The sequence below is a fragment of the Aspergillus steynii genome (assembly GCF_002849105.1).
Source record: "Aspergillus steynii IBT 23096 chromosome Unknown P170scaffold_5, whole genome shotgun sequence".
NCBI lineage: Eukaryota > Fungi > Ascomycota > Eurotiomycetes > Eurotiales > Aspergillaceae > Aspergillus > Aspergillus steynii.
The window spans coordinates 2,661,185-2,687,810 of NW_020194402.1; the positions used below are offsets into that span (position 1 = coordinate 2,661,185).

Consider the following 26,626-nt stretch of genomic DNA (forward strand, 5'->3'; position numbering starts at 1 on the left):
TATACAGACAGGAGAGAAAAAAATCATGACTCATGATTCATTATTTTGATTTCAAAATTGGAAAGGTCTTGGCTAATACAGGGTTCCAGGCTGTTCAGTTCGGGTCACGATAGGATCGGTCCGATCAGGCCAGTAATCAAAGTCATCAACCTCTGTCCACTTCCTGTCTCAGATCTGTCCAGAGCGTGCATGGCTAGTTTACCCGCTCATATCAAAGGACGAGCGAGGAAACACGAAACGGAAACGGAAACACAAAAACAGAAATAGCATCGCATCGCATCGCAGCTCTCAGTGAACAGACAATCCACATATCGGGAATCTTCTCCTTGACCTGATACTGATACCATCATGACATGATTGACTGATTGATTGATTCAGATCGAATCGAATCAACTCCCCGGAGAAAACGGGATGAGACAGGTTACTCCTCCGGCTGCACGAACGGGTTGGCAATTTCCTCGCTGCCATCGGCCGGCGAGATCAGCACGATCAGAGTACCGCGGGCGACGATCAGGCCGAGGGAACGGGTGTTGTCGTTGCCCTCGTCATCTGCGGTGGTTAGTTTGGTCGAACAGAGGGTGGGAGTCAGGGGAACATACCTCGCATGGATTCCTTGACGTCGTCCAGGACCAGGTTCATCAGCTGATCGTAGCCTTTCAAGAGGCCGGTGACTGGGATGAGTTAGAGATGATCGACAGAGCAGACAAAAAAAAAAAAAAAAACAAAGCAGATGAAGAGGGGAGGGAAGAGAGGAAGACATACCCTCACGGCCCCCGTTGAACTTCACGCGCACCTCCTTGTCCATATACTTGGTCAAGTCGAGGATGTTTTCCTTTTTGGGCTTCTCCTGCTGCTGCTGCTGGGCACCGCCACCGGCACCGCCACTTCTGGCGCCACGAGCCGACCGGTCGTAACCTCCGCCGCCGCCGCGGCCACGACCTCGGAATGAGCCTCGTTCGGACATGGTCTGTGGTTGATAGGATTAGGGTGGAGGGGGGACAGCCGGGGTGATGGCAATTAGTCAAGCACGAAAATAAGGTACAGTCGGAATGAGCATAAAACTGGGGCGACAGAGAGAGGGGGTTATGTAAGCGGGACAGGCGAAGTTGGAAAACGATTCGGTGGGAAGAGAAGGAGAAGTGAGGCCGATGGGAAAAGACCGCGACTGGCGCCGGTGTGCGGTCGGATGAGGTAAGGCCGCGCCTGGCCGTTAGTCAGTATGAGGCATTTTTCATGTTCGCCCTTCATCAGAGATCAGCCTTTAGGATTGTACGTGGTAGAATTGTATTATTGTATTATTGTAGATTGTAGATTGTAGATTGTAGAACTGTAGAATTGTATATTGTAGAATTGTATACTGTAGCACTGTAGAATTATAGACTAGATCAAGAATAAATCCTGTCAGAGAATACTCGGCCAGAGTCGGCGATCGAGAACCTGAGGCACCGGCGGAGCGCGACGGTCTGCAGCTGACGCGCCTCGCCCAATGAGAGTCCGCGAATCCCATCTTGACTCAGATCCTTTTTCTATTTGATTTATTTTATTTGATTTTATTTGGTATTTTTTATTTTATCTTCCCGTTCTTCATAATATAGCTTCCTTAATTATGAGACCGACTTCCTCTAATCCTATCCAGGCATGACCCGTGGACGTAAGACGACGCTTCCGAGATGCCGGGCCTCACCGAGTGGTCGGCGGAAGAGCCCGGCGGGACTCCGCCCTGCACCGTCAGGATTGATTAGTCCGGCCTGCAGTTGCCACTCGCCGTGGGAGAACGAGCGTCGTGTCCGTTCCAGTTCATGAATTGTACTGATCATCTCCATTGGGAGTGGAAAGACACGGACTACATGGATAGAAGGCGGACTGGAAGATCCGCCCGGAACATCCAGACTCCTCCGGGCTTTCGCTGGAGCGCCCGTTCCGCCATCCGCAGCGTCGCTCCCGTCATTCAGCCTTGTCATTGGCTCCTGCGGTCTTTTTTTAACTCACTAATTCTGTTTAAAACCTCCTCGTATGATTAAATCTTCACAATTGAGGAAGAGTATCGGAATGATTGTCTGTAGTTCTCCGGGTTACCTCGAATGCAGTGAGACTGGAGCATAGGGGGCATGTAATCCAAGCATCTCTATCCTACTCCGTAAGTGCGAACCTCATATACGACCCTCCTATCTCCAGCTCGGTCCGGCCGGGCCAAACCTGCCCAACGGCTAAAAAAGCGTGTCCGCCTGGAGACCAACTAATTCCTCTGCCGTCTTTTGCTCCTCTCCTCCCTCCTGTCGCTTTCTTCCTCTCTCGCTCTCTCTCTCTCTCTCTCTCTGTCACAAAAGTTCCGTCCCTTCATCGTCCTGCACGTTACCTTGTTCCTGTCTCCTCTTTTCTTTTTCTTTTTTCTTTTTCTCCCCTCCCAACCCCTCCTCCCTCATATTTTTGTTGGGGCAGCAGCAACATTACCTAACTGCATCCCGCATTCTGGGGCCTGACGCTCCGCCATCGGCTACGGCGTTACTCAATCGTCCCCTTCGAATTCTCTGTTCCACCTCCCATCCCTCCCCTCCCCGCTCTTCCTCTCCTCGTGAACCACGCGGTGTGACCGGTCGTTGATCGTCCACCTTCCCTTCCATTTCCCTCCCTCTTTTCTTCCATTTTGTTTTTCTATCCTCCCGCTGGACTGCCAGCTTCACGTCGCCATGGATTCCAGAACAACAACCACAGAGTCGTCGAGTAAACGACCGCGATCGCCGTCGGGTGACTTCCCGGCCATCGCATCCAAAGTCCCCAAGACCCATTCGAATCACCTGCAGATCAACTACCTGGCGCGCCAATATCCAGACAACCTGCCTCTGGTCTCCGTCGAGGATACGATGCCGGCCATCATCCACTTGATCGGGGAGTACGACGGCGTCCTACATCGACACGAGAGCATCGCCGGCAACCTGGGCGCATGTCCCCTGGGTCCCATCCTGATCAAGCGCTTCGAGCGCTTGTTCGACGGGCCCCCGCGCGTCCTCAAGTCGCATGGCAAGGACTCCCCCAACGTCACCTGGCTGGACGTCGTGGAATTTGCCAAGAGCAAGCCGGAACAGTTCAACCTGGAGAAGTCTCGCAACGGAGTGCGAGTCTGCCAGTTCTATACCAAGCAGTGTCGCGTGGAGATCAGTGAGGAGGACTTTGTTCTCATCGCCTCGGGAATGCCCCAGAAGATGATCCCTCCTCAGCCGATCATTGAGGATGAGGAGAAGGAACTGGGCGCGTTGGAAATCTTGGAGAAGAATCTCCAGCAGATCATCCAGATCGCCGACCAGGGTAGGGTTTTCTCTCTCTTTTTTCTCCCTTTTTGTTTCGCCGTGGTGCGAGAAAGCAGATACTAATCGATTGTTTCCGTAGTGTCGGCCCGAGCCAGACAGTTGAATCATCGACTGAAGAATCGCCGCACCGCCATCGTCACTCGTCGGGAAAACGATTCGACTTTGCATTCGCAACGACAGCAGCGCTCGATGAGTCCCACCTGGCGCGACGCCAATGGCAGTCAACTCCCCCTCAACGGCAACAGCCACCCCAACTCCAACGCGCACTCGCCCTCGACGGGCTTCGTCGCCGTCAACACCGGCCGGCCCGGGGCAAGCGGCGGAGACGCGCTGGCGGAGGAGAGCAATGCCAATGCGCTGTCGTCGCAATTCATGTTCTCGCATTCCAATACGGACAATGTCACTATCATCAACGGTACGTCTATCAAGGGGGCATCCCCGACCACGCGCGCCGAGCTTATGAAGAAATTCTTCACCACTCAAGACCGTCAAGCTCGGAGCGTCGACGAAACGCCCGGGTCCACCAACCGGCAGTCGTCGCGTCCTCGGCCGCGCGCATCGGACGCCGCCGACTACAGCGCCATGTTCACCCCGGCGCCCGCCACCGTGGCCATCCCCAGCACGCCGTCCTCGCTACTGCCGCCCCCCAAGTCCCACCACCACGAGAAGGATGACGGCGGGCCGTACAAGATGGAGATGGTTGCGCGCATGGAGGAGCTACAGCGGGGTGAGCGCATCCTGCCCCCGTGCGATCGGTGTCGTCGCCTGCACATGGACTGCTTGAAGAATCTGACCGCCTGCATGGGCTGCACGAAAAAACACGCCAAGTGTTCGTGGAAGGACGTCAAGGAGGAGGAACTGCGCGAGTCGCGGGCCGAGCGCAGTTCCCGGGAGCGAGTCGAGGATGCGCCTCTGAAGGAGACCCCCGCCGGAGTCCCTCCGGTCAGCAGCTTGCCGGGGACTCTGTCGCAGGCGCCGACTCCGGGGTCGACCGCCATGATCCTGGACCCGGATCGGCACCGCGTGGACCGTGAGATGTACCGCGAGCACCGGGACCATCGAGAGCACAGAGACCCTCGAGACCCTCGAGACCCCCGGGAAAGCCGCGAGAGCCGCGAGAATCGGGACATGATTCGGGATAGTCATCGCGAATTCAACGTCCGCCGCGAATCCGCACCGACCACGGGGCCCTCTCCGGGCACGCCGCTGGGGAGGGAACCTTCTCCCCGGCGGGCCGTGAGCGAACTCCAGAGCAGTGCATCTCTCGGTCATGGACGCATGGTGCACCGACACCACGACCATGCCGCCGAGGACGACGACCAGGGTGCCAACCACCGGCTGATGCAGGCGATCATGGACACGGTGGACCACCACGCGCGCGTCGCCGCCGCCGTGAAGGAGGGTGGAGACGGTCTCGATCGAGAGAGGGAGCGAGAACGCGAACGCGAACGTGAATCGCAACGGGAGCGGGAGCGAGAGCATGAGCATGAGCAAGAACTGGAGCGCGAGCGAAAGGTGGTGCGAGCATAATGATTTTCTTTCTGTATACTCATTCGGGTTAAGAGGAGCATGGACGGCCGGTTTGGTCTGTATCTATCTATGATTGTACTGGTTTGAGCGTGTTTAGATATCCCGGCAGTTTGTTTATTGGTAGTTTGCATATACAGACTGATTTTGGTATTGTCTAGCAACGTGTGGGTCGTAGACGAGATTGGTGGTAGATATATAATGTGGTAGTCGGTACACAATTACCGAACATGCGAAAGTCATTTGCTGAAACAACAGACCAGCCAGCCAATGCAAGATAAACTCTACTATCAACATACCAGAAACAAAGAAAAGAAAGAAAAAAACAAAAAATGACAATCCTCTTTTCCTACATGCAAAAAAGGGAAAAAAGCAAATCAAGTTCTCAACGCCAATTGGCGCTGCTGGGAATCGAACCCAGATCGAGACGGGACTGCGGGAAAACCACAACGTCGCATGATAACCATTACACTACAGCACCTTGATTTGATGAAAGGGCGGGCATTCTACTGCTCTATATCCCTCTCCTCTCTCCAGCCTGAACCACCAACTTACCTTCCGGAGTGAACGGGAAAAGAAATATCCGCTCCTCCCACAATCCGCCTGCCTCAGGCTGCTTCACCCCACATGCGGCGCGGAATTCTTCCTCGCGGCGGAGATCGGCGGGGTTTTTTCTATGTGGTTTCCCCCGGAGTGGAGTGCTTATTCACCTCTTATGCGTTTCTTGCTCAGCCGGCATGCGGGGATTTCTGTGGGATTGTCCATTGAGGACAGGGTGATTAATTATCCTACCTACTTCCTTTAATAGCTCCTTGGTCTTGGATTGTTTTGTCGAGGTTGATTCTTTTTCCTCTCCTTCCCCATACTGTATACTACTATACTATATCAATTGTCTACCCCAACTTAACCAACTCAATTCAATCAATCAATCAATCCAATCCATTCACCTTGAAGAGAAGAAAGAAGAAAGACGAAAGAAAATGGACCCCTCAACCCTCCCCCTCCCCCCAATGAAAGACCTCACCGTCGACAACATCACCGAGAACGCCATCGCCATGAACTCGCTCTGCGAGGACCCGCGCATGAAATACGTCCTCGAGCGCCTCGTCACCCACCTGCACGACTTTGCGCGCGAGACCCGCCTCAGCACGAACGAGTGGATGCAGGGCTTGCTCTTCCTGACCGAGGTCGGGAAGATCTGTAGTGATGTGAGACAGGTATGTCTCCCCCTTCCTTCCCCATTCCCATGTACTGGATGAGCAGGATAGTGGGTACTGACGAAAGAAAGGAATTCATCCTCCTCTCCGACATCCTCGGCCTCTCCATCCTCGTCGACTCCATCGACCACCCGAAACCCCCGAACTCCGCAGCAACAGAAGGCACCGTCCTCGGGCCCTTCCACACCCACGACGCCTCAGAGCTCCCCGCCGGGTCGACCATGTCCGCGGACCCGAACGGCCAGCCCCTCCTCGTCGTCTGCTCTGTCAAAGACACCGCGGGAAACCCCCTCCCCGGGATCAAGGTCGATGTATGGGAGACCGACAGCTCGGGCCACTATGATGTGCAGTACGCGGGGCGCGAGGGGCCCGATGGGCGGTGCATCTTGCGGACAGACGAGCAGGGAACCCTGTGGTTCCGGGCGATCACGCCGGTGCCGTATCCCATTCCGCATGATGGGCCGGTGGGGAGGCTGTTGAAGGCATTGAGGAGGCATCCGTATCGGCCGAGTCATATGCATTTTTTGATGCAGGGGAGTGGGTTCGAGGAGTTGGTTACGTGGGTTTTCCCTTTCTTTTCCCTATCATTTCCCATATTATACCCTATACTGGGTAGAAGAAGGAAGACGGAAGATACAGTACCCCCGATGCTAACGCACCCAAAAAAAAATAAACAGAGCATTATACCTCCGCAACGACCCCTACGAAACCACCGACGCGGTCTTCGGCGTGAAGGACTCGCTGGTCGTGGACATCGAGCGCGCCGGGCCCGAGTATGCGACGAAATACAACGTCCCCGAGGACCATGCGCTCTTGCGGTATGATTTCGTGCTCGTCTCGGAGGCGGAGACGACGGCGCTGAGGGAGCGGAATTCGAAGATCGCGTTGGATAAGCTGGGCATGAAGGTGAGGATGGTGGGAGGGTTGCCGGTGCCGGATTTGGATTGATTTATTTATCTTTTTCGTTTTCTGTATAGGGTTTTAATTTTTGGGTGTAGGTGGCCCGATGGTTGAGCTGTATTGTAGAGTAGTCTTGTAATGCTAGGTCTTGCAGATACAATGCTATACTTCAACCCAGTTCATGTATTCATTGCTATATACGAGTATCCTACATACTCCGGTCATATTAGGTAGTCATGTCAACTTCAATCAGATACTCAACGTGGATCTCCCGCTCCAACCATATCCCCGAATTCACTCCCCTCCTCGGGCTGACCGAGTTGACCATGACCCTGACTCTGACCTGAACCTCCCCCCTTCAATCGACGCACACCATCCCCCTCCTCGACCCAGCCGCCGACCTTTTCCACGCCCTCGATGTATTCCGTGCCGACACGCAGGTTCAGCCCCGCGCTGAGAGCCCGTTCGATGCGCGTCTCGCGGGACTGCGAGACCAGCACCCGGAAGACCTGCGCCAGGAAACCGCTGAGGATGTCGACGCTCCAGTCGTCCGGGACGACGCGAAGGACTTCACCGACGTCGAACCACGCGGCGAACCGGGCGAGGAGGTCGCTGGTGCGCTCAAGTCGTTCCGAAATATCCTCGATGCGCAGGAACTCGTCTAGGAGGTATCCGAATAGCTCTGTTTGGAGCTCGCGCTCGGCGAACTCGACCAGCGCACCCGTGGCACTGGTGCTGCGGGGCCCGCCGAAGAGGCAGTACCGTACGGCCGAGTCGTAGTCCCCTAGGCCGTGGGTGAGAAGACGCAACGCTTCGCGATGACGGCCCTGCAGGCCGTCGAGAATGATCGACTCGGAGACGAGCTCGTTCTGGAAGGGCTCCATCCGCGCGAGAACGGCGGGAATGGAGTATGTGAGGGTCGAGGTGGGCATGGAGGAGAATTGGCTAGTGCTGCTGCTGCTGCCACCGCCGAGGAGCTGGAGGAGCCGGAGACGGGATTGCCACCACGGTTCGGAGGGGGTGTTCTCCATGATGAAGTTGATGTAGGTTGGCTTGGGCGCTTGGAGGGCGCGATAGGTAGAGTAAGATTCCGAGAGGGATTCTCGCGCCGACGGCGAGGACTCGAGGACGGAAAGCACGGTGTCCAGGTAGTATGACAAGAGGTCGTCGGCATATTGGGTTAACTATTCATGGTTAGATGGCTACCTCAAAGGCAGCAGGATCACTCACATTTTTCGAAAAGACGAGGTGCTCAAGATACTCCTGGACCGCATTTGGAGCCCGCTCCTTGAGCAGGGGAACAACATCCCCAGGCTCCAGCTTCACTCGGCTGGTATGGTCTGCGAAGACTTGGATTCCAAGACTTGGATTTCGCTGAGCTAGCCAGGATCCGTACTCTTCCACAAGCTGCGCATCCTTGATCTTGACCAGGTACCGGCGCATCTGTATCTCGACTCCGGCTGGAGACACCTCACCACCGATATCCTCCTCGCCTTCGATGATCCGCCGCCACGTCTTGAGCACATTTCCGGACATCTTCTGGCTTTGATACAAACGACTCAGGATGAACAGCCGCTTGTAGTTCTCCAACAGCGCCACGGCCCGGTCGAAATTTCCTTTCCAATTGTCGACGAGCCGGTTCAGCTCGGCTCGTATCGGCGAAGCTGAGCGTTGTTCTGGTGAGAACTTCGAGTCTTGCTCAAGAAGAAGGTGCAGAAGAGCCCCGTCAACACTGTCGAAAACATACGTCTCGTCTGTGATGCTTCCGTATCCCCGTTTCTGTTGCCATGAAACCAAAAAGCGCTTCACCATATTCAAAATGCCGGGGTCAGAGGTGGCATCCTTGGCGGATGTGTCCTTTTCCTCCCGTTGGATGTAGGTTTCCACGATATCTGCAAGCCCGGCGTGGATCCAGATACCCTGAGGGCCCTGGAGTACCTCGCAGCGAAGGAGGGGCACCAGTAACAAAGCTATACGGGGATCCAGATTTCCATCCGTAAGAGCCTTCTCCGTGGTTTTAATCGTGGCAGTTTCATGTCGGTGCGGGTCCATGAAGACGAGGTCGCCGAAAAGGAGTAGGCTCGACTTTTGCTTGATATAATTCAGACCTAGAAATTCCGCCTCCGATTTCGGCTCTGCCTCTTGAACCAAATCAATGATGTCCATGATCACGTCGCGATCCAAGACCTTGTGCTCCCTGTCCCCGGGAATTTGAGCGTTGCCCAGCGCGTTATCGAGCTGCGTAGTCAATGGGTTTCTCACAACCCGCCAGATAGTGTTTCCTGACCACATAATCAGGCTGCTTCGAGCGTTGCCCAGATCGCGCGCGATTTTAGCCTCTTCTGCATTTCGTTCAGCCTCCCAACCGCCGGAGCTTTCTTTCTTAGACCCATCAGGTGTCAATTCTTGTGGTTCAAAAAGTTCCTTTTCTTTCTGCAGCTGTTCGATGGACGCCTGAGTCCGTGGGTCGATGACCGGGATATGCGGGGACAATGACGGTGTCTTCAAGCGAACCATCCGCATCACCTTGCCCAATTCACGTATCTCCAGTTGACTAGGACTGTTTGTATGAGCAAGGCCAACATGCGGAACTTGCTCGTCCTGGGAGGGTATATCTACCCAGCTTTTTTGGCCCTCGGCCTCCGCTGGGTCGGCGTCCCACGGTTGCACTTCGATGCGCTTGCGCCGGTTTCCGTCTTCGCTCGATTCTATCACGGCGAGGATGAGCTCGTCGCTGGTGTCATCAGGGGCCTGGATTAGGTTGTTTTCGTCACCCTTGTCGATGACGAGTGACTCTGGATACCGGTGAAACGTAATCGTGCCGCGGTCTACGTCGCCATCCATGTTGACGAACATCCCGACACCCGGCTCTGTCGTATCCGTTCCTCTGACGAGTAAGAATTCCGAGGGAGTGGGGGAAAGGACATGCGGCTTCAGTTGTGTTGACTGTTTAGGCAACGATGGGAGCGGTTTTGGGTCTTCACGAGGGCTGGACTGCTGCTCGGAAGATACTCTGGGTGAGGCACTGGCGTCTCGCTCTCTCGATCGCGACCGAGTCGGCGTCCCTGAGTCCGGGGAGAGTTCAGGCGTTGCGGAACTTGACCGATCTTGAGAGGTCGAATGTGGGTTCGGGTGCAGCATGCCTGCTAATGTGTTCAGGCTCGAGCTTCTGTTATGCGAAGGGCTCTCTGCCGGAGGAGAGCTGGCGAGCGGTGGTGAAGATGCCAGGGGCATGTCCTCCACTTGGCCGGATCCGAGGGCTTCATTCAAGAAGGAAATGGGAAAAAGAGGAATTTTCTGCTGGTGTTCCACGTCGAGTAGCGAGTATGTATGTCCGTCTGCGGCACAGGCGATGATACCTCTGCGTGACGCCACCAAGCAGCCCGGAAACTCGATATTCCTTCTGAGGCGAGCCCCGTCGCCAATCCTCACCAGCATGATTTTATTCTGGGCACCGATCATGATCACCGGGTCTTCGCCATCCTCTGGATCCGCGTTGAGATCAAGCCCCCCGATCCAGTGGCAATTGTGGACCTTGGTGTTTCCAAAAGCCGGGCTGAGCTCCGGTAGCATGTAGAAGCTGACGGTTCCATTGCAGAGCACACACGCTTTGTTCGCAGTGGGAAGGAGGACGATCTGTTGAACTCCCGGTGGATTTGACGTGGCTGACGAGTTCTGAGAGAATGGGATCGGGAGTCTCGAGGCTAGGATGAAGGATGATTCGTTTGAAGTGTCCGAGGGATCCGGAGGAAGGCAGACAAAATGTAAGATCTCGGCGGCGGAGGTTCCGATATACAAATTATCATCTAGTAACGCCAACGGTCAGCGAAGGACAGGTCGGATCAGTTGCCGCAGACTCACTCCAGTACTCGACGCAGGTAATGTACACATCGTCATTGGGATCGTCGGCCGTCAGCGGTACCTGGTCGAACAATGGGCGCAACATATAAGGGGCAGCTTTGGGAGGGCCAATCCTCCGCCTTTTGCGGGGACTGGTGCCGTCATCCTCAGACACCATGGTGAGACCAGCTCTGGTGTCTCTCAACTCAGTCACGGCGATATGGAGAGTGGAACGTTCCTGCGGCTGCGGAGCGAACGGCGGGAGCTCATGGCGGTGGACCCGGGGGGGCTCGATGGGGTTAGCGTGGACACGTGCCTAGTATACCAGACAGACAGACAGACTATAGTATACTTACTATTTCATTACATGTTAATAGTAGGATTGGTTTAGAGTATATACAGCAGTTAGAGACAGAAGTATATGATTGACTACTCTATGCTCGTCAATATACTCAGGTAGAGTTCATTTCATCCGATAGTCTTTTATTATGGTGGACTTTTTGATACTCCATATTAATCGACAGACTCAACAGAAGACAAAGAAAGAATAATGCATTGTATAGTCCATATTTGATTAGTTATTATGCTGTACTGATGTAACTACGGAGTATTGTCACGATAGTCTATCAGAGTTGATGTCATTACCGTCCTGCTCTGTAGTGACACGTGATAACACCCCGTCAGAGCTGCATCGACATGTCACATTCCATGAACTGTACCGTTTCTCTGCCCTACTCCCTAATTGCAACGGATTGTCCCTATCAAATCCCCTGGCGGAGTGTCTGACTTTAATCTAAACATAGACGGCTGACGCGGTCGGAACATCCTCGGCCCGGGTCGGCCTCCGTATCGCATGAACTGGCGACTCCGTGGTTCTGGTGGTCTCCTCCCCCGCTGAGGTGCGAAGTTTGTTGGTCTTTCTTGATGGGGGTGCTACTCTAAATATTGAGGTCTCGAAAGCGAAATTAAAAAAGTTGAAAACTCAAAAATCCACAGAATGGATACGTTCCACATCACGGAGGGCATGGTGCCTGAAGATGGACACGACTCCGAAAAGGACAACGCCGCAAAGCTACCCGAGGGTGCGAACAAGTTCCAACGTGCGATCGCTGCGTGGAGAGGTATGGTTCTTGAAGTCGCCTGATCGTCGGGATCGGATATTGGAGGACTGACCTTAATTGTCTAGGGATCGACCTGACCAACACCGTCGCGAAATTGGACAGCACCGCCTCGGACATCGTTTCGCAACAGCGTGATGCGCTTGTTCAAAGGAAGGACCTGGCCCAGAAGACGAAGGATTTCCGAAAGCTAGAGGATGCGGCCAAATTGTCGGAATACAAGGGTCTTTTGAAAGGTACAAATTATTTCCACACGGGCTCACGATCGCTCTCCACTCTCCAGGCTGACATCGCTCTCATTCACAGCTTACCAGGGATTCATCGATCTTTTGACAAATCAGAACAAATCCTCGTCGTCCGCCTTCCTACAACTCTATTCCTCCCTATCCGAGGCCCCCGACCCTTATCCTCTTCTCGAAACATCCGTGGATTCCCTCGTCCACTCCGAAGAGACGGTTCCCAGATTGACTTCTGAGCGGGATCAACTACAAGGGTCCGTTGACCGACTTACCTCCCAGCTAGAGGATAACGAACGGCGACTCGAAGAAGAGCGGGCTGCGAGGAAGAAGTTGGAAGACAACCAAGAAACGAAGATCAAAGAAATCGAGACGTCCTGGTCCGCCGTACTATCCGAGAAATCCAACAACTGGACCGCAAAGGAGAAGAGCTTGGAAGAGAAGGTCGAGAATCAAGAACGTCTGCTGAAGGAACTCAAGGCGAGCTACGAGGTTTCGCAACGCCTAGGCCAGGACGACGACAGCGGCAATGGTTCGCAACAGGGCGCCACGGCGGCGGAACTGGAACTGGTGTCCGCCGATTTGGAGAAGGCCAGCCTCAGACTAGCGGAGGTTGAGGCGCGCAACGAGCAGTTGAGGCTTGAGCTGGCTCAAGCCGTATCGCACTCTCAGCCAGAGCAGATAACCTCCGTCGAAGACGATCCTGCATATCTTCGTCTTCAGTCGGAGAACTCATCGTTGTTGCGCAAACTAGATGCCGCGCGATTCGACAAGGATTCCCAGCGACACTCGTGGGAGTCCAAGATCTCCCAGTCCGAGAGGCAATTCACCAAAGCATCCGCCGAGCGGGACGAGTTACGGACAAAGTTGGAGAAGGTGGCTGATTATGAAGATATTCGTCGAGAACTGGAGATGATCAAAGTAAGTGGCACAAAAAGAGCTGCGGACCGCGTATGCTAACATTTGTGTAAAGTCTATTGAATTCTCAGCGGGCGACGATGAAGACACGGCAGATCTCACCGATCCTGCGGGAAGCCCCAATGGAGACGCGGCCAAGCCAAAGAAGGGCTCCAAGAACAACACCTTGGAACAGCTCCTGCTGGCTAGGAATAAGAAACTTACGGATGAGTTAACTCTTCTGAGGGTATCACATCGCGATCTTCAAGGACAACTTGAAACTCTTCGCGACGATCTGTCGACTACCAAGCAAGAACTCGAAAAGTCGCAGAAACTCTCCACAACTCTTGAGAATGATCTCCTGCACGTTCAGCAAGAGGCAGCAAACACCTTCCCCTCGACTGCCATGTCAGTGGCAGGCACCTATGCGTCGAAGTATCACTCGTCTCGGAGGGGCGCGACGTCGCCGACGTCGTCCATCATTTCAGGGTTCGACCAGACAGCAAACTCGGCCAATACGATGGATTCCATTCGCGCGGGCGAGCCTGTCGGTGGCGGATCTGGTATTCTGCCTATGATCCAGGCGCAGCGGGACCGCTTTAAGAAGAAAAATACCGAATTGGAAGAAGAACTATCGAAGATGTACGACTCTGTCAAGTCTCTAAGACAGGAGGTCTCTTCTCTCCAGAAAGACAATCTCAGCCTCTATGAAAAGACCCGTTATGTATCAACATACAACCGTGGTCCAGGAGCCTCGACGTCCGCGTCGTCCTATGGCAGCAGGCCCAGCGCATCCTCCGTGCACCTTTCCGCAGATACACCATCAGGGCTCTCAATGGACCGCTACCAGTCCGCTTACGAGGCCCAGATTTCGCCATTCGCTGCCTTCCGAGGCCGCGAATCCGCGCGCGCCTACAAACGAATGAGCCTACCGGAGCGGGTGGTCTTCTCTCTCACGAGAATCATCTTGGCCAATCGAACAAGTCGCAACTTGTTTGCTGGGTATTGCTTTGCCATCCACATTCTCCTCTTCAGCATGCTCTACGTTATGAGCACCATGGACATTGAAAAGCACAGCGCGAACCTCGCGACTGCCGCCGCCGTCGGAGCCGGAGCCGGAGGTGGCAGCGGCTATACGGGGGGACAGGCAGTTAATGGCGATGATTGGCAGCAAGAAGGTTTCAACCATGCAGGGTAACTGCATAGGTTGCGTTACATTACACTGTTGTATTCCTGTTTGGACGTACCTGGTCTAATGCTGTGGAAGTCCTTGCAATCTGGCGTTGGGTCGTGGTGAGGTCATGATTAGCTGCTTTGATATTCTTGGTGTATCTGTATGTACTGGGTCTGAGCATGTAGCTGTAGCCATTTATTTTGTTCTATTCTAGGTGTTACTTTAATTGGCATCATCCCTCAGGACAATCGTCAAATCCCCGCGGAGGTGCACATCCTGGTAGCATTTCTGCAGACGAGTGGGTTCCCCACCTTACCAGTTTCCATGCACCTACTAGTGTCGTTGAGTTATAAATGCTGTTGCCTTGAGGTCAATTTCGACGACGCTATCAGTATATTTTGAGGGAATTAATTGATCTAATTCAGAGAAATGTGACAGATGCTGCACCTATGAGTGCTCTAGCAGGACATCCAACTCGCCCCAAGTCGGAGTAGATGGATTGGACTGGTGTATATTTTGCTCCAGAAATTGTACCACAAGGGAACAAAGACATGAAGAAAAACACAATTAATGAACAACAATCGGAGGCGAAGAGGGACCGACAGACAAAAAAACAAAAATGGATTCCTTTGTCTTACAACCACCAACACAACAGGAAAAAACAAAAACTCACGGCCCGAGCCGCGAGACCTCTCGCAAGTATCTTTAGGTCAAACAGAAATATTGAATATTGTATGTTACTCTAAGCCAGAATTATACAGCCAGACCACCTGGCGTTGTTCAAGGAAACGCCAGAAATAGTGTTCTATAGACCTCCCGAGGCAAGACAAGCTCATCAACCGACTACATGCAGCCCACGATCTTCCAAGGTTCCGACATCAACATGCCCTAATTGGCAATACCATGGAATGTCCCCAGTATTCATGTGGATACTATTAATATCCTGCCCCGCTCTTGACTCTCCCAAATGACCAGAGCGCAATGAGGGGGTGATAAATCCCCGAGATCCTGTTCTGCACACTAACCGCCATTGGCAATCCTTAAGCGCCGACCTGGTTATTATTAGATACCGACACCAACCGGGGGATTTCAATGCGGCCTGAGCGAATGAATGCTCGCCAGTTTCTTCTCCACTTGAATCCCTGGCAAATAACCAGCAATCAAGTCCCAGCCATCCAGATACACCAATCACCGTGCCGGAAGGGCCAATCTTCAGCAGCACCAACCGCCCGCTAATCCCTCCTGTTTCGCGTGGCACACCGACAAGGAGATATGCCGTGAAGTCTGAAGGATTTCCACCAGCGCATACCGAGCGCCAATGAGGGAGCTCGATCTCTGGTGGTGGTGGTAGGCGGCTTCAGGGATTCCCTGACTCGAGGCTGTTTATAGATCCTACATTGCAAGTTTCGAATGCAGGATAGTCGTTTCTATTATTTGCAACTGGGCGTACTGAGGGAATGGGCGTGCTGCCTCCTCTTTTCTGGCTATATATGCGTGCCCTGTGACCGCTTCATGTTGATCTTTTTCTTTTTTCCTCAGACCTCTCTCGCCTCTCCGCTCTCCTTGATCTTGCTTCTTGACCTTCCTTCCCTTGTCTGTTGGCGAGCCACTTATTGATACCCATTGCTTTCTTGCTTTTATCTTATACTCTTTGGTATACACCATAGAGCATTGCTTATTTGCTGTGTTCTTTAATTGAAAAGACATTCCTTTATCTTTACTCTCTACCCTCAGACTTGGATAAAGCATCCGGAATGCGTCCAACTCTTCTGTTTGTTACCTGCTTGGCGGTAACATCTATTGCGGCGCCAACCCTCTTCGACCATGCCTACGACTACTCCGACGACATGGCGGGGTTTCTAGGGAAAGTGAGCAAGCATATCGACAAGCTCAAGGACCTGATGGACACCTCAACGACGTGCGACGCGTCCAAAATTGCCCTGCCGTCCTTCGCGTCGGAGCTCCCCTCTCCGTCCGGCCAGAAACCCCTTTATGTTGCAGTAGGTCGTGGTACACAGGTATGTCAAACACACAACAAACAATCTCCCGACGCCACCTGGCTGACAACTCGAATAGAATTATACCTGTGCAACGTCCTCGTCCGACTCGAAGCCCGAAGCCGTTGGCGCCGTTGCCCGTCTCTACAACGCCACGTGCATTGCAGCCAGTTACCCCGACATGATCGAGATGCTCCCGAGTATCGTGTATAAGATGCAGCTGCCGGACAGCGACGATGACCCTCTCCCACCGGCCAACATCGATCTGCTTGGCCATCACTACTTTGCGGGATCAACGCCTGTTTTTAACTTTGATCTTGCTTCGACGCGTCATGGTATCGCGTTTACAAAGAAGGGTGCCGAGATTGATGCTCCGTCCAGTGCTGTCAAGGGTGGCAATGGCGCCGTTGCGTGGCTCTATCTTTCCACGGTCAATGGCACGGTTGGTCGGTACAAGAGTGTCTATCGGGTAGACACGGCTGCGGGTCAAGCGCCAAAGACCTGTAAGAATATGCCGTCGCAGTTCACAGTGCAGTATGCTGCCAACTACTACTTTTATGAACGGTGAAGTGGAGTGTGCTGTACACAATATATATAGGGCGTTTTTCATTTGTATCACTTGGGATGGACATAGTTATGACTGGCATGACATACACAGTTGACACCACGGATCCAACCGTAGCCATTAACCTGTAACAATCCTGTAAGTCACCTATATAAGCCCATACGGTAATCCTAGGTACCTACCTGTAGGGATGGAATAACGCCAAGCATCGATGACAGGAGCCAATTGGAGCAGGGCTTGTCCGAGTCAGGTGACCTCGCTATCCGCTAACCGCCCTAGTCCCAGAGTAGACTAGCGCATTCTGATTTTCAAAGATCCCCAAGTCTCCGACTGAAAAATCTCGACCGCAACTACGAGCTGCACGGCCTCGACCGAACACCGAAAGCCAGTGCGGGTGCGATTTTTTCTTCGTTGTGAAAAGCTGCTTGTTTCATTGCCCGTGGTACTTGAGATCTAAAGGTTCTGCCGCTCCCGACCGGTTGGTTACCTTTCTGCCGACTTTTTTTTTTTTTTTCCTCGCCCGAAAACTCCTCTTCGTTGCTCTTCCTTCAGCGACGAATCCTCCCTACCTCCCATCTCTCAACTTTCCGACCAATTTCAACCTAAATAACACAATGGGATTCGGTGGACCTCCCCGAGGACGCGGTGGACCTCCTGGTCGTGGTGGTGGACGTGGTGCCCCCCGTGGAGGTGGTGGCCGTGGTGGTCGAGGTTTGTTCACGATTCCAGTCCATGTCTGGGACGGAATTCAGGTCTATCGATGATCAGCATTGTCGCTTTCGCTTTCAGTATCGGCCGTGAGATCTGTGTTCACGACTTGTTGCCAGATTCCTCGTGTTGTGATGTTCAGCATCGGCGTTGAAGAAATCGAGTCCTGCGAATCGTCCCTCCAGGAATCCGAGTTGCTAACCAGGTCTTTCCCCATCTAGGCGGTCTCGGTGCTCGCGGTGGTGGCCGCGGTGCTCCCCGTGGCGGCGGCCGTGGCGCTCCTCGCGGTGGACGTGGTGGACGTGGTGGTCGCGGCGGTGGCCGTGGTGGTGCTGCCGGTGCCAAGGGCGGTGCTAAGGTCGTTATTGTAAGTGATTGTGACACCTGGATGCTTGTGAAATTGTCGATGGCAAAGCTAATGCGGATGGTCTTTTAGGAGCCTCACCGTCACGCCGGTGTCTTCGTTGCCCGTGGTGGTAAGGAAGATTTGCTCGTCACCAAGAACTTGACGCCCGGAGAGGCCGTTTACGGCGAGAAGCGCATTGCTGTCGAGTCTCCTCCCGAGGCCGATGGTGCCGTGACCAAGACCGAATACCGTGTCTGGAACCCCTTCCGTTCCAAGATGGCTGCCGGTATCCTGGGTGGTCTGGATGACATCTACATGAAGCCCGGCGCGAAGGTCCTGTATCTCGGATCCGCCAGCGGTACCTCCGTCAGTCACGTTGCTGATATCGTCGGACCTACTGGAAACGTCTACGCCGTTGAGTTCTCTCACCGTTCCGGTCGTGACCTGATCGGCATGGCCACCCACCGTACCAACGTCATCCCCATCGTTGACGATGCCCGTCACCCTCTCCGCTACCGCATGCTTGTGCCCATGGTGGACGTCATCTTCGCCGATGTTGCCCAGCCCGACCAGGCCCGTATCGTGGGTCTCAACGCCCACCTGTTCCTCAAGAACGAGGGTGGTGTCATCGTCAGTATCAAGGCCAACTGTATCGACAGTACGGCCAAGCCCGAGGTGGTGTTTGCTCGTGAAGTGCAGAAGATGAGAGACGAGAAGATCAAGCCCCGGGAACAGCTGACCCTGGAGCCTTTCGAACGTGACCACTGTATAGTCTCTGGTCTTTACAAGCGTTCTGCATAAAGGTTTTGCGTAAAATCGGTGGTCTGATCTTTTTTTCATGTTTTAATCATTTCTTGTGATCTCTATTTTTTCTGGCGTCGAGTGTTCCGTGATATGTCGAAATGCTTTCTTTTTTGTGTGCTCCCAATTCAAGGTTTCTTCTAAATGTATTTTTGCTTGACTCAGAAAATTTCCAACATGTCATTTCTTTTTCAGTTTTGAGACAGTTCAAGTTCGACAGCTTCCTGCCTGTGCAATTGCATGAATGTGGGTTCCTCGCGAAGGGTCCTGAGCAAGATCGGACTTCCGCCGTATCTCGGCAGTCGGATTACTCCCCGAGAGCAGGTCATCGGATTTGTTGCGGAGTTCAACTGGACTAAAGTACTAGTAGAAGACAATCAACCACAATGGATTGGAAACCGAGGAGTGGGGGATTCATCCAGGACCCCGCAGTTTAGGATGATCGCGATTATTTAAAGACCTGTAGACTTGCATGCTCCGCTAGACTCGATATTGGAACAACTCTTGCGAGGTCCATTGAACTCTACGCTCTACATTAAACCCACCTCAACACCATGTCGATAATCATCACAGGAGCCAGCGGCTACGTTGGACAAGAGCTGGCCGCCGCCCTCCTCTCCAGCTCCCCCGATATCACAGTGACTCTGACCGACGTAGTCGAGCCCGAAGTGCCCGCCTCAGCAGCGCAGCACGCATCACGAGTGAAGCGCATCCAAGCGGACCTGACGAACGCCAGCGTGATCGAGGAGCTATTCCCCCCAACCCAGCGCTTCGACACCGTCTACCTCCTCCACGGCATCATGTCCAGCGGCTCCGAAGCGAACTTCGAGCTCGGGATCCGCGTGAACCTCGACGCCACGCGCTCCATCCTCGACCGTCTACGCACCACCGCCCCCGGCATCAAAGTCGTCTTCACATCCAGCCTGGCCGTGTACGGCCTCGCACCCCCGGGCCTCCTCATCGACGAGGGCAACTTCCCACCCATCCCGTCGTCGTCGTACGGCTCGCAGAAACTCATCATCGAGACCCTCCTCAACGACTACTCCCGGCGCGGCTTCCTCGACGCCCGCGCCGTCCGTCTCCCCACGGTGACCGTGCGAGCGGGCAAGCCCACGCAGGCGGCCAGCAGCTTCGCCAGCGACATCATCCGCGAGCCGTTCCATGGCAAGAGCGCCGTGTTGCCCGTCAGTCGGGAGACGGAGTTGTGGATCTGCTCGCCGTATACGGTCGTGCGGAACTTGCTGCGGGCGCGTGAGATTCCGCCCGAGGCGTTTGGCGGCGAGTCTCGGTCGGTCAATCTGCCTGGGTTGAAGGTTAGTGTGCAGGAGATGTTAGATGCGTTGGAGAAGATCGGGGGGAAGGAGAGGCGGGCGCTGGTGAGGGAGGAGTTCGATGCGGATGTTGATCGGATTGTGCAGACGTGGACGCCGCATTTTAATACGGCGCGGGCGCTGAGACTGGGGTTTTCGGCGGATGTGTCGATGGAGGAGAATATTCGGCAGTTTGCGAGGGGGTTTGAGTAATTGGTTAGTAGAATTATGTGTTGAGAATCAAATGAAAACAATGAAGGCAATGGAAGTGAAAGCATAAGTAAGGGAAAAGCCGGGTCGGGAGGGAACGCCGGTTTGGAAAAGCGGGTCATGTGATTGGCTGACGGGCAGGCGAACAATTTGACTCCCGAACTTCAACCTCGCAATCTCCAGGGCTGCCCGTCTTAACAGCCGTTGCTTTTGCTTCATCTCCCTCCCCCCCTCCCCCCTTTCTCCCACTTTTCTCCCACACATCTTTCACAATGGCTTCCCGGCGCCTAGCGTTTAACCTCAACCAGGCTCTCCGGAGCCGGGCTGCCTTGAAGGCTGTCCAGCCCGTGAAGCGTGGCTTTGCGTCTCCCGTCAAGCTGCCCTCCACCACCCAGTCGACCACCCTCTCCAACGGCTTCACGGTACGCAATCAATCGACAGAAAAGGCGTCAATTGCGTCGCAGACTTGCTGACTGGCCTGTTTAGATCGCCACCGAGCACTCCCCGTGGGCGCAGACCTCGACCGTTGGTGTCTGGATCGATGCCGGTAGCCGGGCAGAGACTGACAAGACCAACGGAACTGCCCACTTCCTGGAGCACCTTGCCTTCAAGGTATGATCTACTATTCTGGATGATTGACGTGTATGTACTGACATTTCTGTCTAGGGCACCAACAAGCGCACTCAGCACCAATTGGAGTTGGAGATTGAGAACATGGGCGGTCACCTCAACGCCTACACTTCGGTACGGCCGGAACCCATCTTGATGAAGAAAATACATATGATATAAGATTACTGACAACTAACGTGCCTATAGCGAGAGAACACCGTCTACTACGCCAAGTCCTTCAACAACGATGTCCCCAAGACCGTTGACATCCTCGCCGATATCCTTCAGAACTCCCGCCTGGAGCCCGGTGCCATTGAGCGCGAGCGTGATGTGATCCTCCGCGAGCAGGAGGAGGTTGACAAGCAGCTGGAGGAGGTTGTCTTCGACCACCTTCACGCCACTGCTTACCAGAACCAGCCCCTCGGCCGCACCATCCTCGGCCCCAAGGAGAACATCCAGACCATCTCCCGGGACAACCTGGTCGACTACATCAAGACCAACTACACCGCCGACCGCATGGTCCTGGTCGGTGCCGGTGGCATCCCCCACGAGCAGCTCGTCCGCCTCGCCGAGGAGCACTTCGGCTCCCTCCCCAGCCAGCCCCCTACCTCTGCGGCTCTGGCCCTCACCGCTGAGCAGAAGCGCACCCCCGAGTTCATCGGCTCCGAGGTCCGTCTCCGTGACGACACCCTGCCTTCTGCCCACATCGCCCTCGCCGTCGAGGGTGTCAGCTGGAAGGACGACGACTACTTCACCGGTCTCGTCGCCCAGGCCATCGTTGGCAACTGGGACCGTGCCATGGGCAACTCCCCCTACCTTGGCAGCAAGCTCAGCTCCACCGTTGAGCACCAGCATCTTGCCAACAGCTTCATGAGTTTCTCGACCAGCTACAGCGACACTGGGTGAGTTTTCCCCTTTTCTCACTTTATCCTAGCACTTCCTTGTGAATGCATACAAAATAAAGGAATAAAGCTAATTAATTGAACAGTCTCTGGGGTATCTACCTGGTTTCCGAGAACCTCACCCGCCTCGATGACCTGATCCACTTCACCCTCCGTGAGTGGTCTCGCATGTGCTTCAACGTCACCTCCGCCGAGGTCGAGCGCGCCAAGGCCCAGCTGAAGGCCTCCATCCTCCTCTCCCTGGACGGCACCACCGCCGTTGCCGAAGACATTGGTCGCCAGATCATCACCACCGGCCGCCGTCTGTCCCCCGAGGACATCGAGCGCACGATCGGCCAGATCACCGAGAAGGACGTCATGGAGTTCGCCAACCGCCGCCTGTGGGATCAGGACATCGCCATGAGCGCCGTCGGTAGCGTCGAGGGTATCCTCGACTACCAGCGCATCCGTGCGGACATGAGCCGAAACACCCTGTAAACGCGGAACTGTTGTGTATGTTTAATCTTATACATTTTGCTTGCGTCTCAGAGTTACGGAATTTTTCTTTTTGTGTTATTGGTGATTTAATAGATCGCAGACGAGGGGAGGACGTTAGTTGAGGTAGCGTGTCTTGTACAGTATCAACTGTCGCTGATATACTCAAAACTTGTATTTTTGTTCTACTTTTTCCCGTAGATATACCTAAGGATTCCTCCATCCGAGCAACCAAGAGAAACGAACGACCAAAACAGGGGGGCCAGCCCAGCCCATCAAATCATAACCCAAAACGAACGACATAACCCAACAACCCGAATAACAGACTAGTCTAAAAATTCCCATTCGAAGCCGGATACGCCATCCCGGCCGGCGCCTGATACCCAGCCGCCGCACCGCCGGCCTGCTCGATCTTCTCGGACTGCGCGACGGCCTCCTTTTCCTGCTGCATGAGCACGCAGCAGGGGCAGCAGAACGCGGCCATGCAGTCCTTGCAGCCGTTGCCGCCGATGCCGAAGCGGTGGCGCATCTCGCCGCGCTTCAGCATCAGGAAGATCCAGTAGAGGCCGCAGTAGGAGGTTAGGGCGTAGACGCAGCACTGTCCTCATGTCATTGTTAGCACTGGGGTTGGGATTGGGCTGGAGAGGAAGGGGGGTTTTGCCTGGGGGGAAGGGACGTACGCTTCCATTCATCTTGCTGTATTCTTTCAGCGCGGGGTCTTCCATCCGCGAGGATACTTTTCCGTAGAGGAGGCAGGGACAGCAGCAGGCCATGAAGCCTTTTTTTGTTTTGTTAGTATGTATGGTATGGCATGGTGATGGTAGAGGGTATAACGCACATGTTCCAGCTGGGGAACAGCAGTCCCAGAACCCATGGGTCCATTCATGGTTGTGTTCGTGACCTTCGGGGGCGCCCATTGTGAGATGATATTAGATGTGGTGTAGTGTAGTAGGTAAGTGGTTGGATATACGTTCTGTAGAGTAGAGAACAGTATAGTATAGTATGCAAGAGACGATATGATATGATAAAAGAGCGACGAATTAAACCTATCTCTCAACCAAAAAACAAACAACCAAAAGAAAGAACTCCTCACGACAGATCGCCCTCCTTTAAATAAGACAGACACCTCGGACCCAACTCTAAAAAAGGTTCAAAAAAATTCCAGAAAGGAGAAAATGGGGCCAAAGACAGGTTCCCTCTCCCAATGGCAGGAACACGAGCAGACCAACCATCGACTAAGCAGACAGGGCTGTACGACGCATTCCAGGGGGCCAAATTCCAAACGACACGCTAAAAAGACAAGACTTGGACTAAATCCCTAGTTTGGTTCAGCCTTGGGTCTACGCGACGGAAGTGCTGACTGCTGACGGACGGCTGCCTGGAGGATTGTTTTTTTTTTTCTCTCTCTCTTATCAGTTTGTTTATGCCATTGGAATGTGGATGCAGGAAGGAAGAAATTGGGTGCTACAGGTGTTTGGTTCTACCCTAGTCTCGACTGGGTAGGGAGTGGCTATGTGGGAATAAAGTGGACATGAGGATGGACACTAAGTCGAAGCTAAAATGACACCAGCCTCGTGTTCTGTCGAGGCTCTACGGCGGAAGGGCTTTTTCGATGGATCGTCAGTGTCTGGTTCTGAGGCTGGGATGCTGCGTGAATCCCTTGATACGCGGTGGTACAGTTCATTTCGGCGAAACACCACTCCGGCGTCCCCCTTTGGTGGGCGGGAGTCGCATTTTTGGTAATTTATTTCCAGAAAAGCCCTCGTTGTGGTTCATGGCTCAGAGGTAGAGTGTGGCTGGGATTTATATGTTTTGCATCTTTTGACAACAACGAGGGGTTTAGGTCATTATTTTGGTGGAATATAACTCTAACACTCTGTTTTCTATCATAAATCACTTTAAATCATTAAATATCTATAAAAGAATATGGAAAAATCGATTGATAATGTTTCCTGTAGCTCAGCGGCAGATCGCAATTGTATCGTATTGTAACGCATGTTTTTAGCCCTCTGCTGCGGGATTCTTTCCTCGTTTTGACCTTCTTTAGGGAGGAAATAAATGAATTCTGGCAGAATTATCTATCTGGTTTCTGCTATCTTGCTCTTTGCATATGGTTTTCTTTTTGAATTTGAGAAGGGAATTGTTGCAGTTTGCTTGTCGAGTCCCTATTGTACTTCCACCACTCTGAACGGTCATTGCTATTCTTGTCATTGTAGGTCGCCTACACCTCATGTGTAGAGTAACGTTCTTCATTATGACCAATAAATATCCTGTGCTGACCGTAATGAAGTCGTGATGGAGGTATCTTCATCCAACGCATCAATTAGAAGAATGTCATGTTTCTGGTATATTCCGGGTTTTGTTTGCAGGAAATGGTTATGGAAAAGCCGCTGGAATTGGGCAGCCGAGGGCGCTTCCATGTCTTGCACTTTGGCTCGTTATTGAGTGCCCATCGAACACGGAGGATCATTTCCGGCAGATGAGCCATTGGCTGAAATGCCAGCGTAAAGAAAAACCTTTTCGCGATACTGCGATCAGAATCGTTATGATTGAAGGTTCAAACTCTCTGAATTGGGAGCAAAAATCTCAGCTCGTAGTCGCTCTGGAAAGTCTCCAAACAATGGATTACCGGAGCATTGATACAAGTGGCAGCCATAGGGCTGTCAAGCATTTTGAGGAACTCGCATGTGAAATTGCCCTCATACAGATATGCAAAGTCAAAATCATCCCTATTCACTACAAGAAGGCGTGACTAGGATATGTGAGTCAGAGCCACACAGCGCTAAAAAGAAAACAGGAGTTTGACAAGTGTACATACAGTATGGCTTGTTGCGGGTGAACTTTTGAGAACACGCTCCTGAAGCTGCGCAATAGATAGCAAGACACATATAAAATAGGGGACCTCTGTCCATTCGCTGGGGTGACTTGTGACAGCTTTTCTACATAGAGGCGTGTGTTAAAAGCATTATGGCCCTTGCCCAGATGCGTGCAAGGTGCAAGCTTCTTCATGCGAAAACCAGTGACATCTACGTAGTCAAGATAACCGATCAAGGGTTGAAAGCTTTGACTAGGCTGGCTTGGCCGATTACGACGATAGAACACGGTGTAGTGTGGTATGAACGGGTTTGCCAGCGAAAAAGAATTCGGGTCCTTTACTATCACCACAAGGTGTAAATGATCTCGATAGAGCATATCCACAGTATGTCCCCACCTATGCTTATTAAAGAGGCTTCCCTGATGTAGCAGGAAGCGACACATGATGTGGTATTTCACAGAAGGCACAGCACTGTTGGCAAGCATCTCCGCACCACCCATTCTGCTTTGTTGTTTAGTAGGAGAGGATTGCTTATCGTTGCTCTGTCGAAGTGCCTTGTCGTCTGTCGGGGCGTCGCCAATGTGCTGGAACCGACATCTGAGCGCGTCTAGGTGGCGAGAGGTCCAGAGCAATGGGTTCACCAAAAGCTTGCGATGATGGTGTATGATATCGTGGAGGGATATCATGTTGGACCTAGTCGACATATTGAATGATCGATGGCTTGGACCGAAATGCCCCACACGGTCGAGGCTGTTTGGTAGGTCGCACTAGCTGCCTTCCCTCCGCTCTATTCCACCTAGTAATTGTAAGTCATGGTGTGAGTTTTTGCTTTCTCTATGACAGGCCTTTTCGAACAATACCATAGTGCCCGTCGCGACCTCAAAATATGACAATGTCACTGGACTGACAGGGACGATAACACACGTTATTCCAGTAAATAATGAATCACGCCAGCTAGCTCTTTGAATCCGAGGTGCATATGACCATAGAGCTGTTGATGATCAATTGCCTCTGATCTAGGGTTTGTTTGCATTGGAAGACATATGTTTGATTATATCAACTAAAGATTGTGATTACAAAACAAACAGAATAATTAGACAGATAACCTTAGAAAATTCATGAACTATATTTAGAACCCAGGCACTTCCTCATTCCGGACCTGAGGTGGGATAAAGGTATGACCAACAGAAGGCTTCCTTGGGCCAATGGATTCAGCGGTGAACTAATCCTGGTTACAGTACAAGCCTTGGCGTGTCTATAGACACTAATCAGAGACAACTCGACACGTCTAAAAGGGCAGGGAATCAAAAAAGCAAAAATCTCAGGGGAATCTCCGCACCTGAAAGCAGACTCAATGATTCCACTAAGATAATAAAGAGTAGACTGATAGCCTAACCTGGGGCTTGGGGACAAGCTTCCCTGGCATTAGACGTGGTGCCTTTTCATGATTCTGGCGAGAAATGTGCACATTCAGCAATTGTCCGTGGTTAAGTGATGAATACACGGTCCACCAGGTACGCAAAACCCCTGCATAATCAAGCGAATCATAAGTTTGGTGGCACAAGGCTGAAGGTCCTGAGCAGGGCAGGTTGGGCACAAAAGACACGGCCTTGTGTGTTCTAAGTCAGATCCTTGTCACCCTAATAGCCACTAGAGTCACCCTCTCATAAACACT

General features: G+C 53.1%; 10 protein-coding genes and 1 non-coding gene across 11 annotated transcripts; 6 read left to right on the forward strand and 5 right to left on the reverse strand.

Moving 5' to 3' along the window:
* Positions 1-24: 24 nt before the first annotated feature.
* On the reverse strand, positions 25-1,325 carry P170DRAFT_411137 (putative small nuclear ribonucleoprotein (LSM7)). The gene is made up of 3 exons (XM_024846875.1): positions 763-1,325; positions 600-671; positions 25-549 (listed from the first exon to the last, which is right to left on the reverse strand). Exons 1-3 carry the CDS (start codon positions 962-964, stop codon positions 422-424), a joined length of 402 nt encoding a protein of 133 aa, XP_024703648.1. The 5' UTR covers positions 965-1,325; the 3' UTR covers positions 25-421.
* A 1,362-nt stretch (positions 1,326-2,687) lies between these two features.
* On the forward strand, positions 2,688-4,835 carry P170DRAFT_476964 (Zn(II)2Cys6 transcription factor domain-containing protein; the record flags this gene model as incomplete). The annotated part of the gene is made up of 2 exons (XM_024853400.1): positions 2,688-3,303; positions 3,385-4,835. 2 exons carry the CDS (start codon positions 2,688-2,690, stop codon positions 4,833-4,835), a joined length of 2,067 nt encoding a protein of 688 aa, XP_024703649.1.
* Positions 4,836-5,228: 393 nt separating this feature from the next.
* P170DRAFT_t133 lies at positions 5,229-5,313 on the reverse strand. Its single transcript has one exon. It is a non-coding gene; the product is annotated as a tRNA-His (tRNA).
* A 217-nt stretch (positions 5,314-5,530) lies between these two features.
* On the forward strand, positions 5,531-7,073 carry P170DRAFT_438013 (intradiol ring-cleavage dioxygenase). The gene is made up of 3 exons (XM_024849491.1): positions 5,531-6,049; positions 6,121-6,608; positions 6,727-7,073. The coding sequence occupies exons 1-3, from the start codon at positions 5,813-5,815 to the stop codon at positions 6,995-6,997; spliced, it is 996 nt and encodes a 331-aa protein (XP_024703650.1). The 5' UTR covers positions 5,531-5,812; the 3' UTR covers positions 6,998-7,073.
* Positions 7,074-7,121: 48 nt separating this feature from the next.
* P170DRAFT_510975 (putative TGF beta receptor associated protein 1) lies at positions 7,122-11,005 on the reverse strand. Its single transcript, XM_024854837.1, has 3 exons — positions 10,811-11,005; positions 8,180-10,755; positions 7,122-8,133 (listed from the first exon to the last, which is right to left on the reverse strand). The coding sequence occupies exons 1-3, from the start codon at positions 10,965-10,967 to the stop codon at positions 7,207-7,209; spliced, it is 3,660 nt and encodes a 1,219-aa protein (XP_024703651.1). The 5' UTR covers positions 10,968-11,005; the 3' UTR covers positions 7,122-7,206.
* A 646-nt stretch (positions 11,006-11,651) lies between these two features.
* On the forward strand, positions 11,652-14,448 carry P170DRAFT_411146 (CCAAT displacement transcription factor COY1). The gene is made up of 4 exons (XM_024846876.1): positions 11,652-11,910; positions 11,976-12,143; positions 12,214-13,064; positions 13,117-14,448. Exons 1-4 carry the CDS (start codon positions 11,787-11,789, stop codon positions 14,236-14,238), a joined length of 2,265 nt encoding a protein of 754 aa, XP_024703652.1. The 5' UTR covers positions 11,652-11,786; the 3' UTR covers positions 14,239-14,448.
* A 1,199-nt stretch (positions 14,449-15,647) lies between these two features.
* On the forward strand, positions 15,648-16,877 carry P170DRAFT_456902 (uncharacterized protein). The gene is made up of 2 exons (XM_024851661.1): positions 15,648-16,232; positions 16,291-16,877. Exons 1-2 carry the CDS (start codon positions 15,969-15,971, stop codon positions 16,777-16,779), a joined length of 753 nt encoding a protein of 250 aa, XP_024703653.1. The 5' UTR covers positions 15,648-15,968; the 3' UTR covers positions 16,780-16,877.
* A 513-nt stretch (positions 16,878-17,390) lies between these two features.
* P170DRAFT_386780 (rRNA 2'-O-methyltransferase fibrillarin family protein) lies at positions 17,391-19,023 on the forward strand (the record flags this gene model as incomplete). Its single annotated transcript, XM_024845781.1, has 3 exons — positions 17,391-17,487; positions 17,706-17,851; positions 17,921-19,023. 3 exons carry the CDS (start codon positions 17,391-17,393, stop codon positions 18,629-18,631), a joined length of 954 nt encoding a protein of 317 aa, XP_024703654.1. The 3' UTR covers positions 18,632-19,023.
* Position 19,024: 1 nt separating this feature from the next.
* On the forward strand, positions 19,025-22,241 carry P170DRAFT_456903 (bifunctional SDR family oxidoreductase/M16 family metallopeptidase). The gene is made up of 7 exons (XM_024851662.1): positions 19,025-20,150; positions 20,217-20,221; positions 20,443-20,573; positions 20,638-20,763; positions 20,818-20,895; positions 20,968-21,662; positions 21,749-22,241. Exons 1-7 carry the CDS (start codon positions 19,186-19,188, stop codon positions 22,137-22,139), a joined length of 2,391 nt encoding a protein of 796 aa, XP_024703655.1. The 5' UTR covers positions 19,025-19,185; the 3' UTR covers positions 22,140-22,241.
* Positions 22,242-22,290: 49 nt separating this feature from the next.
* On the reverse strand, positions 22,291-23,222 carry P170DRAFT_510981 (PLAC8 family protein). The gene is made up of 3 exons (XM_024854838.1): positions 22,975-23,222; positions 22,817-22,914; positions 22,291-22,734 (listed from the first exon to the last, which is right to left on the reverse strand). The coding sequence occupies exons 1-3, from the start codon at positions 23,051-23,053 to the stop codon at positions 22,468-22,470; spliced, it is 444 nt and encodes a 147-aa protein (XP_024703656.1). The 5' UTR covers positions 23,054-23,222; the 3' UTR covers positions 22,291-22,467.
* A 1,471-nt stretch (positions 23,223-24,693) lies between these two features.
* On the reverse strand, positions 24,694-25,989 carry P170DRAFT_497687 (uncharacterized protein; the record flags this gene model as incomplete). The annotated part of the gene is made up of 3 exons (XM_024854116.1): positions 25,080-25,989; positions 24,955-24,999; positions 24,694-24,888 (listed from the first exon to the last, which is right to left on the reverse strand). Exons 1-3 carry the CDS (start codon positions 25,653-25,655, stop codon positions 24,694-24,696), a joined length of 816 nt encoding a protein of 271 aa, XP_024703657.1. The 5' UTR covers positions 25,656-25,989.
* Between the last annotated feature and the right edge of the window lie 637 nt (positions 25,990-26,626).